Below are 14,322 nucleotides of genomic sequence, written 5' to 3'. Positions count from 1 at the left end.
GTATCCACTCATCCAATGATGGACATTTGGGCTGGTTCCAACTCTTGGCTATTGTAAAGAGTGCTGCAATGAACATTGGGGAACAGGTATACCTTCGACTTGATGATTTCCATTCCTTTGGATATATTCCCAGCAGTGGGATAGCTCGGTCATATGGCAGATCTATCTGCAATTGTTTGAAGAACCTCCATACCATTTTCCATAGATGCTGCACCATTTTGCAGTCCCACCAACAATGTATGAGAGTTCCTTTTTCTCCGCAACCTCGCAAGCATTTATCGCTCAGAGTCTTTTGGAGTTTAGCCATCCTAACTGGGGTGAGATGGTATCTCAGTGTAGTTTTGATTTGCATTTCCTCAGATCTAATCTCTTAATAAAAAAGTTTCTTTAGATGGTTTCAATCATAAAAATAATGCTGAAAAGTTCCTAGTAGGATGCTAATAGTAAAGAGTAAATTTAAAATTGTGCAGGGACTACTAAAGAATCATTTATTCCTATTTATTTCAAATAACCTGTTTTTCCTCAGCTTAGAAATAAAGATAGAAACCAAAAGCATGCCATTGTGAAATTATGAAGTTGAATTAAACAGTATTTGGGTCAAATCTCAAAATTCCATTTCTGTAGGGGAATTAGAAGAGATATCAAAAGGGAAAAAAAGCAAAAAAGGAAAAGAGAGCAATAACACAGAGCCACAGGCACATTTATTTACATGTATGTAAATGACCACAAATACAACCTGGATAAGCTCTAGTACTTGCTTATCTAAATTAGAAATAGGGGCAAAAGCAAATTTCTAAGAATGGGGAATGGTCTAACAGGGAGAAGCTGCCAAAAACTACAGGCGTCTTTACTGTCCTGTCCTGCACTCCACGGATCTGTACTCTACAGCTGTTATCACTGTGTGATGGAGATCTCCATGCTGTAAGGCCAATAACACAGTGCTATGTGTATTCGCATGTTTTGCATATGCAATTACCTGAACTAAATATTCTCGAGGAAGCAAAGGTAACCGAACATGTTCCATCAGCCGAGCCATAAACTCTTGCCTCACATCCTTGTCATGGTTCACCCAAGCTATTACTGCTTCAAATACCTTGCAGAAAATATGGGGAAAGGAAAAATAAGTAATGAGTTATGTACCAAGGCATCTGGATAAAATATGATGAGACTACGTTTTACATACAGCTCTTGCTAAAACATCCAAGTTTAATCTAGGGCTTCAATTTTTTTAAAATCCTGACTTGCAATGTACTTAGAAAGCCATTCACTCCATTTCTTTCTTTTTTTTAATATTTTATTTAGTTAGTACTTTATAAGTAAAATCTTTAGTACTGTAGTGTTTTTAGTAAGTACTTTTCATTTGGTATTTATGAAGCATTTTACCAATATATTATCTAATCTTATTTATCTTGAATGGTAGGTGTGATAATTCAGTGATATAGGAACTATTTCACTGTTGATAACCTTTCCAAATTGAATGTAGTTCTACTTAATGCAGACTTAAATCTCAAGTCTCTTTGGAATAAAGCACCCAAAATAATAAAGCAAAGTGATTTTCTAGAATGAAAATTATGTACCCTTATGAACAACCCATTTTTGGCTTTTCCTTTAGGTTTACAAACAAATATTGGACCACACACTTACAAATCAAGGGTTTACAGAACAGATTAACTCTGCTCTTTCACAAGAGTAGAAAATATTAAATGTAATATGTTGAAATTTTTTTTACAAGCTAAGTAAACAGGGCATTACTATTTATATACCTATGAGAAAGCTAATAAACTAATAATGAAGACAGTGTTTGTCTACATAATTTCCTTCCAGACTGATGAATATATCACCTGTAATCTTTAAAAGGTTGAAGAAAATGTTTGACAATACGCAAATGGATTATTGGGAGCAAAAATAGGTTATTCTGATACAGGAATAGAGCAAGAAACTAAAAATAATGCACATTATAATTAATATCCCTCCTTAATTTATTCCATCAACAAGTATTTATCAAGCACCTCAGTGTGCCTAGAGATAAGGAAGTGAACAAGACAGTCTGCATTCTATCAATTCTATCTACTATTCCTCAGTTGTCTTCTCTCCACCCCTGCTTCTACTGTCCTACATCAGATCCTGCTGTTCACTGGCATGATTTCAACATCCTCCTGTCTGGTCCTCACCTCACTTTTGGTCCATTCTGCACATCACCAAGACAGCCAGTCTCCAAAGATGGGCTCCTAATAAACTACATCTCCTGGGACCCACACCCTTACCTAATAACTTTGCAAACTGAATCTAAGCTGACACTGTATAACCAATAGAGTGTGCTGGAAATGATGCGGTGTGACTTCTGAAGCTGGGTCATAAGAAGATTTGTAGCTTTTACCCCGGTTTCTTGAAATGCTTATTTGGGACATTCCAGATGTCATATAAGAAGTCTAATTACTTGAAACCACCATGCTATGAGAAACCCAAACAAGCTATAGAGAAGGAAGGGAGGGAAGAAATAGGGAGACTGAGAGAAAAAGAGATCAGCAGCTCAAGTGCCAGACAAGTGAGTGAAGGAGCCATCTTGGACATTCCAGACCCACAAGATACCATGTGCAGAAGAACTGAAGCCCCAGATCTGTGGCTCCAGGAAAACCATGCCTGATATCTCCAGCCACTTGGGCCACCTCAGCTGAAGCCTGAGACACTGTGGAGCAGAGACAAACTGTCCCTATTGCACCCTGCATGAATTCTGACCTTAGAATTGTAAGCACAATAAAATGGTTATTGTTTATGCCACTACATTTTGGGGTGGTTTGTTAGGTCTCAGAAAACCAGAACAGCCCTCATGATATTTCCACAATGCAGATCTTACCATGGTATACTCATCTTGCTTAAAACCCTTTAGAGGCTCTGCATCACTATGATAAAGTTAATTTTCTTTAATACAGCTGAGAAGATATTTTATTATGCCATCTTCCCGCTTTATCTCCTACCATTCTCCCAAACATATTCTAAACTCCAATCACACTGAACGAACTGAATGCAATTATTTTTTCACACCTCTTTACATGTGCATACTCTGTTCCCTCTATCTGGAATGCCCTTCCCATTCCCAGCCATGCCTACTTCCCTGGCAAACTAATATTAATTTTTAAAGACTTGGACCATATATCTGAACCAAGCTGAACTACCATCCCCACCCATTGCCACATTAAATGCTCCTACAATACCCCTTACAGCATTCTGTAATCATTTATTTACTTCACTGGTTATCCCACTAGTGTATGAGTAAAGAATTCTATCGTGTTATTCTTCTCATATCTAGGACCCCATGGGAGTGTCTGGTACATTGTAGGCACTCAATATACGTCCATTAAAGGTGAATAGCAATGCCATCCTCCTCTGTATTCCTAGAGTACTAAAATTATATATCTCATAAACACTGTCACATATTTTCTCTTATAGTATATATTAGAGTAACTGTCTTTTTATTCCCAGGTGGCATGAATATCCTTGAGAAATAGAATCAGAGTTTTATACAACTTTAAATGCAAAGCACACAAAGGAGAAACTCAGGTTTCATTCCCTTTCAGCACATTTCCTCTTTTCACAAACTTTTGTACCCTGATTCCCATGTGCTACGAAACCACCCAAAGAAAAAAAGCTCACTAAGAGAAGCTTCTCTCTCCAACTACATGAAAGGTGCAGGTAGCTGACAAAGGCAACAAAAAATGTGGCGAGACAGAAGGCTATAACCAGAAGCAGCTGCTACACAGTGCTCTGAAAAGAAGGAAAGAAACGCTGGTAGGGGTGAGATGTAAGTCACAAAGAACCAACCTAAAGGAATACTACAATCAAGGACGTTCAGTCTGGAACTAGCAAAACTTTGCCACCCTAGGTAAAATCTTTCAACTCAGAAGATGGTGAAAATAGTGAGAAATACTGTGTTTAGATCGCAATTTTTACAGGTATCTAATTGTAGGAAGAAACCTGTTTTCCAAGAGGCACTTGCTTCAGATAGTTTAATGTTTGCAAGCTCTTGCTGTGGATTCAAGTACAAAACTCTAATATCTAACAATTTAGTGACTCCCAAGAAGAGAAGAAACAGAGTAATTTACAAAAACAATCAACAAGTCGACTAGCTAAGTTTTTTAACTTCCAGATCAAAGTTAAAAAACGAAGCAAAATAAAAAAAGAAGTATACTGTATCACTGTACACTGGGAAAAGAAAAATATACTTACCTTCTCTTCAGAGGAAATGGTAAGTTTGTCACTTGAGATTAAGCTACACACTTGTTCAATGCCAAGATTGAGAAATTCTTCACTAAGTACAACATCCGCAAAATGTTGCTCTGTTAGGGGATTAAAAAGAAAATCCATTAACATCGACTTTCCGTTACCATATGTTCAAACTACTTAAAAAAGAGGTGTTTCTTAACTCAATCCAACCTAGGAATGAGAAAACCAACCATACTTCTTCTAGGCAAGAACCTATAAGAAAAACCTGAACAAACTCAGAGATGCTTGGGGAAGTATCTCAAGTGATTTGTTTATACTATAGCAAAGAAGCAGCACAGGTAGGAAAGTACACTTACTTAATGTACACCCACTTACGTAAATCACTTCTGTTTTATTCATTATATGATGATGACATTATCAGTACTTAAATTTGTAAAACCTTCTGATCACATAAATCAGATAGGTCACATGGTGATATACATTCACATACTTGAATGTATTACCTAAAATATTAGAGGGCTATAAAATATTACAGAGTAAGGAAGAAAACACTGCTTCATTTAAAAACTAAACTAAACAAAGAAAATTTAAATGCTGGTCAATCTGAAAACATGACCTAAAACATGACTTAAAAAAGGAAACAGAATAGGTTTATGATATAGATAGCTCTGAATTCCACATAAGCTTATAACTCATGTAAGTTTATTTGGGCAACAGATAATATGATTTCATACCTTGACCCCTTTCCAGAAACTAGTAAAATTAGCAATTGTTAAAATACTAAAAAAAAAAAACCTTTCTTTGATTTCACAAATATGGGCACTCCTCCCAAAAAAAGGAAAAAACTCTAATAAAATAATTAATGATTTTAAAACTTACAAAGAATTACTTACAAAATAACCTTTCCTGCAAATCTCTCTCTCACTCATAAAGTATGAGCTCACAAGGGAATGTGGTGGGTTTAAGATAGAAAGAGCTCAGTTTGCCGGAGTCTGGGTCTCAGGCCACGCCCCTAAATTTCAAACCACTCCCCATAGTCTCAGGCCCCTCCTCTGGGCCCTGAGTTACTGTTGCACGTTGCACCTATTTTTAGCACCAATACAGGAAGATTGAGACTGCAGGGGGCAAGTTTGACCAATTTCAGGAATCAAGCATGCTCAGTAAAAAGGAGTCTGTCCTTGAATAACCTTCCACTGGAGGTGCTAGAGAGCACCAAGTATATTTTAAGTATACTTGGTGTATATGCTGTAATTTGACCACTGAGCACTGAGCATGCTCCAAAAGAAACAGAGCACACACAAGGCTGGAGTTACATAAGGGTTACATAACCAGAAACCACTGCTCTACTTAAATATTCATAGACAACATGAATATGTATAGGTAGCCAACTATAACAACTCGACTCCATGACAAAACAGGGCTGCTGCTCACTCTCAAGCCAGCCGTCACTTTGCCTGTGAAGTGTGTATTTCCTACTCGTTCTATTCAACTTGGTTTCACTTTCTACTCTGACTCTGCTTTTGAATTCTTTCCTGTGGCAGAGTCAAGAACCAGGTAGAGAACAGGGTTGAGTTCAGCTATCTGACCTCCCCGGACCCTCTCCTCCAGTAACAGTTTGGGTGTTGGAGTCAGACATATGAGGCTTGAATCCCAGCTCTGCCACATGCAAGTTAGTACAACCTTGGGCAATTATGTAATTTCTATAAGTGTTGGTTTCTTCATCCGTAAAATGAGAATAATAAAAATACCTTCCCTGATACCTAAACATCATGCCTGCTGTGAGGATTAAATAAACTAATGGTTTAGGAAGTACCTATAACTAATAACCTTCAACTAAAATAAAGCAAAACTTGTCATTTGAAAGGGAAAAAGTTTAATTCTGTATTTGTTAAGAGAAAAACAGCTGATATCAAACTTTTAAGGGTCAAAGGAACGGTACAAAGTTGTTATATAAAACCCAAAACACATATCTAAAGGGAATCTCTTGGTAATTTAAGAAAGAACTGCTTTGGGTGAGATAAGACCACAAATTGTAGTCAATTTATGTGAGACACTTTCCATAAGGCAAGCTACTTCTCTAACACATATTTTAAAAAATCATGGCCTCCTAACAATATCATTTTATGAATGAATCAGTCAGTAAACTCTTGGGTCTGTTTTTTTTTAAACTGTTAAAAATAATATGAATCTGATATGACTAATAGTGGCAATTCTCAATTTTAAGATTCCTATATATGTATTCAAATTTCTAGGTACCAAAAAGCAACTGAAAACCAGTTTGGACAGAAACTGGCTCACAGGAACTCTGTGGGAAGAGAAGCAACAATGTCAGTGCTTCCCACCTGTTACTTTACCTGCACTTGATGCAAATCACTGTTTGTCTCTTTGATACTTAGTCTGTAACGTTAAAAGCTCTTATATTATCACCACTACTAATAAAAATGATATAACATGTGCATTTCCTCCCTGGACTCAAGCCACAAAACCATGAAGACCAAAGTTAAAAAAACAAAACAAAACAAAAACAAAACCATACTATGAAACCGTGTGCCGTTTATAATGCTGTAGGAGTACAAATCAGTACAAGCTCTACAGAGAGCACTTCTGAAATCTCATCCTGGACAGATACTTGGCCACTTATGAAATGACACACCCTTAAGTTATTCACGGCAGCACTGTTTTTAGTAATTACAAATGAGAGTTCATCGGTAGGCATTAGTTAAAATGCAGTACATCTGCACAATGGAATATTCCGCCAAGTTCGAAAACATAACAAGGAAGCTCATGATTTGATAAAGCTTTAGGAAATAATGCCAACTTTTAAAAAAGGCACAGAACAGTATATATAGCATGTTAGTTACTTTCTGTGTAAGAAGGGGGAGAGAGAAGACTTTATACACTAGAAAGATATAAAAGTAACTAATAAAAAGTTACCTATAGAGGGCATTAAGGAGGGAAGTAGGAGAAGAGTGGAAACAAATTTTTTCAGTGGAGAGCTTTTTATATTGTTTGTTATATATTGTAATGTGAATGAATTACCTAGCCTCCCCCCCCCACCCAAAAAACAAAACAAAATCCAGAAACTAGCCATAGTGATTACCTTTAGGAGGAGAGAAATAAGGAAGGGTGAAAGGAAGAGTTTATCAATATATACCTTCAAATATTTTTAAGCCCTCACACATATATGGCAAAAATGATCTTTGACAAGGGTGCCAAGACCACTAAATAGGGAGAAGACAGTCTCTTCAACAAATGATGCTGGGAAAATTGAATTTCCACATGGAAAAGAATTTTTCCTGTTGGAAAAATAAAATAGTTTAGTCAGGTCCCTAACCTCAGGGCCGGCCGGGGGTGGTCCAGTGTACAGGGCGTATGCGGGTGGGTGGAGTTGGTACGCAAGCACGGTGCCGCCACCTGGCTAGCGACTGACTCAGGCAGATGTCGCTTCGCACAGCCATGCTTTCCAACTTCCAAGGACCTGTCTGCCAGTTACCTAGCTCATATACCTGCATGTGAGGGGGCTGATGACCCAGCCTGGCATGTGAGGGGTCTGGGGACCCAGTCTGGCATGTGAAGGGTTTGTGACCCAGTCTGGACAAAGGGCCTGAGGTGTCTGTGAGCTCCAGACCCAGCCCTAGCTCGACAATTGGCCCAGTCGGCAGGATTACGGGCAGGTAAAAGTAGCTTTACAATACCATATTCAAAAATTAATTCAAAATGGATTAAGAATCTAAATGTAAGACCAAAAACTATAAAACTCCTGGAAGTAAACATAGGAGAAAAGCTTCATAACATTAGTTTTGGCAATGATTTCTTGTACATGACACCAAAAGCACAGGCAACAGAAGAAAAAAGAGACGAGACTACAACAAACTTAAAAGTTTTGTGTATCAAAGGACATAATATAGCGAAAAGGCAACCTGTGAAATGGAAGAAAATATTTGCAAATCACATATATGATAAGGAGTTAATATCCAGAATATAAAAATAAAATCAAATAACCCAATTAAAAAATGAGCAAAAGGCTTCAATAGACATTTCTCCAAAGATGATATACAAATAGCCAATAAGCATATGAAAAGATACATCACTAATCATCAGAGAGTGCAAATCAAAACCACAATAAGATATCACCTCACACCCATTAGGATGGCTACTATAAAACAAACAAACCAGAAAATAACAAATACTGACAGATGTGGAAAAACTGGCATCCTTTTGCACTGTGGTGGGATTGTAAAATGGTGAGACTACTATAAAAAACAGTATGATGCTTCCTCAAAAAATTAAAAGTAGAACTAGCATATGATCCAGAAATCCTGCTTCTGGGTATATGTGGGTATATATCCAAAAGAATTGAAAGCAGGGTTTTCAAGAGTTATTTGCATACCCATGTTCAAGGCAGCATTATTCACAATAGCCAAGAGGTGGAAGCAACCCGAATATCTATTGATGAATAAACAGATAAATGAAATTGGTGTGTGTATGTGGATATATGTATGTGTGTATGCACACACACACACACACAATGGAATATTATTCAACCTTAAAAAGGAAGGAAATCCTGTTATATGTTACATCATGGATGAAGCTTGAAGATATTATGCTAAGTGTAGCAAGCTAGTCACAAAAAGACAAATACTATATGATTCTACTAATATGCAGTATCTAAAGGAATCAAATTCATAGAAACATAAAGTAGAATAATATTTGGTGGAAAGGGAGAGATGTTGTTTAAAGGGTACAAAGTTTCATTTTGCAAGATGAAAAAGTTCTGGAGATCTGCTTCACAACAATGTGAATACTATGTGTAACAGTACTGAATCGTACACTTAAAAATGAATAAGGTGGTAAATCTTATGTGTTTTTTACCAAAATTTAAAAAAATAAAAAACCACAAGAAAACATTAGTGATTAAAATTAAAACAAACAACTAGGCCCAACTGGTTTCCTTGCCCCGTGAGAAAGCAAACGTGGCTGCAGAGAGTCCATGCATTTTATTGTCTTTACTTCAGGTGACAAGTATCTGCTATGCTAAAAAAGAAAAATCACTGGTCTACACCCTCACGTTTGGCCACTGTACTGTGCGGGTCTTCATACCAAACTTCCTGAAAGCAGATCTTAATGCTGAAACCTCTCCATTTTCCTGCACTCACATGCCTTTATCTGATACAGCCTCTGACCCACCCTTCCTCTGAAATTGTTCTCTGGAAGTCCTTTTCTTGGGATTAGTCTTTCTCAAACCCCTCTGTAGTGTTTAACCCTAATGACAGTCTCTCCTGGTCTGGATTCTATATCTTTTGCTCTGTTTCTCACTAGCAATCTGCTTCCTTCAGTTCCCTAAAACTAAGTGTTACCTATCTTCCCCCCTGCCGTGAGGCCCTTTTGATTCTCTGCTCATTCTCCTTTAACAATCTCATCTACATTCACGTTCCCAGTTACCTTTAACTATCACCCCAACTTGTTTGCTCCCACTCTCCCAAATTCCAATGTTTCACTTCCAGCTGTCTGTTCGTCTCCATATGAATATGATCTAACCATCACGACTCTCTTAAACAGGCAAATCCACTCCCACCCCATGCACCCAGCATAACATACAAGCAGTAGTCCAAAGCCCTCACATTATTTCCTGCCTTAGGCCACTTATCTTGGCCTGTTTTGATCTCTGTGGTCTGACTTTTTCATCACTGTGCATTTTTCCATTGATGGCTTTGCTTTACTCCTTGGCCTAATGCTTGATAAAGATTCTCTGGCTGTGTCTGCTAATTTTCTTCTCAAAATAAATCAAGTTCTTCCTTTGGCCAAGCTGTCTTTGCTGTTGCTAAACAACTTGCCTAGTCTGAGAACCTGTAAATTAATATTGTACTTCTCTGCTGATCCTCCTCCAAGCAAACAAGACCAAGACCTATCTCCACTTCAAACAATTCCAGTGCCTTTCTCCAGACACAGCTCAACCTCCTGTATTTCCTTTGTGCCTCAATGGCTCTACTCTCTAGTCTGATTCCAAGGCTTGGTCTCAGTGGTTCCTCTCTCCCTTCCTCCCTCTCTTTCTTTTCAATTGTGGTAAAAGCACATAAAATTTACCACCTTAACCATGTTTAAGTGAACAATTCAGTAGTGTAAGTATATTCACATTGTTGTGAAACAGATCTCCAGAACTTTTTCATCTTGCAAATACAAAACTCTACAACCATTCAACAACTCCCTGTCCCCTCTCCCCAATCCCGTCCTCTCTAACTCTTAATATGAATTGTTGCACAAATCCTGTTGATTTTTTCTCAGTAATGCCACAGAAATAGTAAGATTTAGTGGTATAAGGGATCTGAAAGGTTCCTGACACAACTTTTCTGATGAGTGGCCTCCAAAATTTTCATAATAAATGGTTATCTGGTTATAGTTTGCACACATCAAAAACACAGCAAACAGTCACATCATTCCTGAACACTTATTAGTAGTAGCAGTTCTTCTTTATGTTGCACTAAAATCTTTCTCCCTCTTATTTTGTAACAATGATGTTATTTCTACCTACCATAGCTAATAGACTAATCCGCCTCTTATGAAATTCCTTCGAAATTTTACAGTGAGCATTGTATTTTCCCAATTTTTCTTTCCATGGTCCATACACTCCTAAGTATTTCGACTACTCCTTGTATAACATGGCTTGGGATCTTCATCATCATCCTGGCTATGAATTCAGGGCTTTACTTCATCAGTCCCTTTCAAAACACGGAACCAGAAAATGAGCTCAGTTTCATAGCTATAGTTTGACCTGGGCAGATCAGAGTGGGATAATAACTTTACATCTTTCTATTGAATACATGATCAACTAAAACCCTAACATCTTTGAATTAATTTGGACAATACAAGTATAATCCCTGTCAAAAAGTTGAGGTAAGAAATTCCTCCTTTCACCAAATGAGTTCTTATCCAACTTACTGTAAGGTACACTAAAAAGCAGCAGCTACCGCACACTGGCAATAAATATGCACACACTAAAATGTACCTAAGATGTAACTCTAAAGAGCAGGTCATCTCAGAGTTTAATCTGTTTCTACCCACATCCAGGGTTGGTTCCCGTATCTAGGGTTGGTTCCCGTATCTGCGATCTTGCTTCATTCACCTTCTCTCTATCTTCATTACCCTAGTTCTCACCCTATTACCAACCTCAACTATGGCTTCCAATGCTTTCACACACATACTGACAGATCATTCTGCTCATAGCACAAAGGTTCATTGTGACATTAGTAATTTGCCTTCAGTATTTACCACCGGCCACTGAATAAAGCCCAACCTAGGCATTTAATAATCAGTACCTTCTCTTAGAACAAATACCATAACTACAGAGTGTGGTGCTGATAACACCAAGGCCACGGGTTCGGATCCCATATAGGGATGGCCGGTTCGCTCACTTGGGAGAGCATGGTGCTCACAAATACCATAACTGCAATAGGGCATAATAATTCCCAGTCATAAAGACAATGCCGTCAATATGCAATATACATTAAACACACAGACTGCACATATACAACATACAATATACATATACATTCTTTCTCATATATATCAGGATTCTCCCTCACTCTCTACAGCAGTTGAACTTTCCTGTTTGCTTCCCTCCAGCAAATAAAATAAGCTTATCAAGAAATAAGACAATCCCTAGGATTTGTCATACCAGGTCAATAGGGCTCATCAGGCTGGGTTTCTCATCCCCAATTAAGTTCAATGAAATCAACAATATACATCCAAAGTCTTACCTGTTCTGTTTTGTGCCCTAAAATAAGGTATAAGGTATGCTTTGTATTTGATTTCTAAATATGAAGCACTTTTTTTGATCAAAATTAAATGCCATGAGGGGTCTCTATAACTCCTCTATACTCACCCTAATGCAGAATCCCTTCTGAGAAGTGAGGGCAAGTTCATGGATAACAACAGTATCTTAGATCCACAAAGAGCTCATCCCTGATAGAAAAAGTGTTTTGGGGAAAATAGAAATATATCTGATCTTCACCTTCCTAATTAATAAAACAGAAGTGTTAGATTAGATAACTGATAAGAATCCCTACAAGTGCTAACACTCTGTGATTCTCTGACTCTCAATACTATCGATCTTTAGGGGAAAAAAATTCATGTATCTATCTCCAGCAGTTCCATTCATACAGGCAGATTTAGCGCAACCTGAAACAGCTAACTCATCTAGAAAACTGTCAACAAAGCAGAGATTGCATGTAGTTTATTAAAAGAAGACTCTAAAAAAATAAATAAAAGAGGACCGTAATGAGTGAAAGAATGTTAAAAATGATTAATTCTTGGGCCAGCCTGGTGGCGCACTCGGTAGAGTGCAGCGCTTCGGAGCGCGGCGGGAGCTGCCGAGGGTTCGGATCCCATATAGAGACCGGTCCGCTCACTCACTGGTTGAGCGTGGTTCGGGCGCGACACTGAGGGTTGCGATCCCATTGCCGGTCGCGGTACGGGCGCGACACCGAGGGTTGCGATCCCGTTACCGGTCACGAAAAAAGACAAAAAAAAATGATTAATTATTTTAAGAAGCATCATTTAAGTCAGCAGGGCTTCAGTTAAGAAGCACTCTACATCAAGTGCTTTCACAGTTCTCCAAAGGAAGAATCTTCTGTATCAATAAATTAACATTGCAATACACTCTCAAATAATCAGCATCTATTTTTAGTGTGCATATCACATAGTCAAGACTAGTAATACTATTATTAAAACCACTCACTCAACACAAAGTTTCTTTCAAGAGGGCAGCATTCAAATCACGGCCTATTCTGACAAATGTTTATGCCAAGCAGGGATTCCCAGCCTAAATTATAGAAAGCTGGGCAAATGATTAAAGTACATTTTCTGCAGAAGAAAATGTTGTAATAAACTGCTTTTACAGAGAAAAATGCATAATCCAAATATACTTCATTTAGGTGTGAGGTTACTATTATTGGACTATAAACTCCTTATAAGCAGGGGTTAAATCATATTGAGCCTGTTATCTATAACCCACAGCAGTTTGGGCTACGGCAGGCACATAAAGAAGGTAGCTTTGAAATGACTGACTATTGGGTCTAAGCTGAATAACCAAGAGCTGGTGGGAGAACTGGGACCAGAGAGCACAGATTTATGAAGAAATACAAGAAAATGAGAAGGTAGAAATATGATCAGCACAAAAGTTAAGACCTTGGAGCTCTAATACCGGTGAGTCAACCAACAGTCTAGATTCTGACGTTGTTGACAGCAGGAGAAACAAAGTATTGAGGGAAAAGATAATCTAGGTGTCAAAGACAGAGAAGCATGCCTGGAGGCCAGAAAACGAGCTGCAGAGAGAATGCTGTAGAACACCAGCCAGCCAGTGTAGAATCAAGGCTAGGGACAGTGAGAGAACAATTGTATGGAAGTACTAGCCCTCTACCAACCTTCCAAGTAAGTTGGGGGTGTCGACCCCTAAAGAAGTTTGCCCTCAACATGCAGGTTTGCTGGAAAAAAGCTAAGTTTCATTTAAGACAAAGGGAGAGAGGACACACATGAAAACAGTTGGGCATATAAAAAAGTTTGATCATTATACAGGCCTAGTGGAAAGGCTAGAAGTAGGACAGTGTGGGGTGCCTGGATAGGCCTGAGTAAAGGAAGTTACTACCATTGGGGCCTGGGATATATTTATATAAACAGATAATAGCATTAAGAGCAAGAAGAGAATAGGAAATAAACTGAAAGCACATTAGTGACTGGAGAAGAGGAATTCTTTACAGGTAGTCCTGTTACTGAGAAATGAGAGTTTACCAACCCTAGAATTTCAGGTAGAGCAATAGCTTGAAAAGGATACTGCAAATTTCCCCAAAGGTCAGTGAAAACTGGAATTCAGTGGTTTCTCAAATTCTCAGTATGGGGAGTGGTGAGGTATAGGAATGACTATGAATCTAAAACTATTTTTTCCCTTAAATTTGCTTGAAATTCTCAAAACTCAACCCCTGGCAATGCTTGGTTATCACCAAGGAAGGTTAAATAAAATTCCTATTTCAATGTATTTCCAAAAGAGTCTTTTGCTAGAACCATAAAATCTAAAACAATTAGCTCAATTTTTATCAACTTTATATTTCT

The 14,322-nt window shown here is 38.0% G+C and overlaps 1 protein-coding gene across 1 annotated transcript in view; it reads right to left on the bottom strand.

Annotated features, from left to right (window-relative positions):
* Positions 1-14,322, bottom strand: part of KLHL2 (kelch-like family member 2) — a 98,788-nt gene that overhangs the window by 22,513 nt on the left and 61,953 nt on the right. The window contains exons 5-6 of the mRNA XM_008589616.1: positions 4,225-4,334; positions 977-1,093 (exon numbers count right to left, since the gene is read on the bottom strand). Of these exons, the coding sequence (XP_008587838.1) occupies positions 977-1,093; positions 4,225-4,334 (227 nt within the window). The remainder of the gene's footprint in view (positions 1-976; positions 1,094-4,224; positions 4,335-14,322) is intronic.

Source organism: Galeopterus variegatus, unplaced genomic scaffold, assembly GCF_000696425.1.
Source record: "Galeopterus variegatus unplaced genomic scaffold, G_variegatus-3.0.2 Scaffold5555, whole genome shotgun sequence".
In the NCBI taxonomy this organism is placed as follows: domain Eukaryota; kingdom Metazoa; phylum Chordata; class Mammalia; order Dermoptera; family Cynocephalidae; genus Galeopterus; species Galeopterus variegatus.
This window is presented reverse-complemented; position numbering and strand designations above follow the sequence as displayed.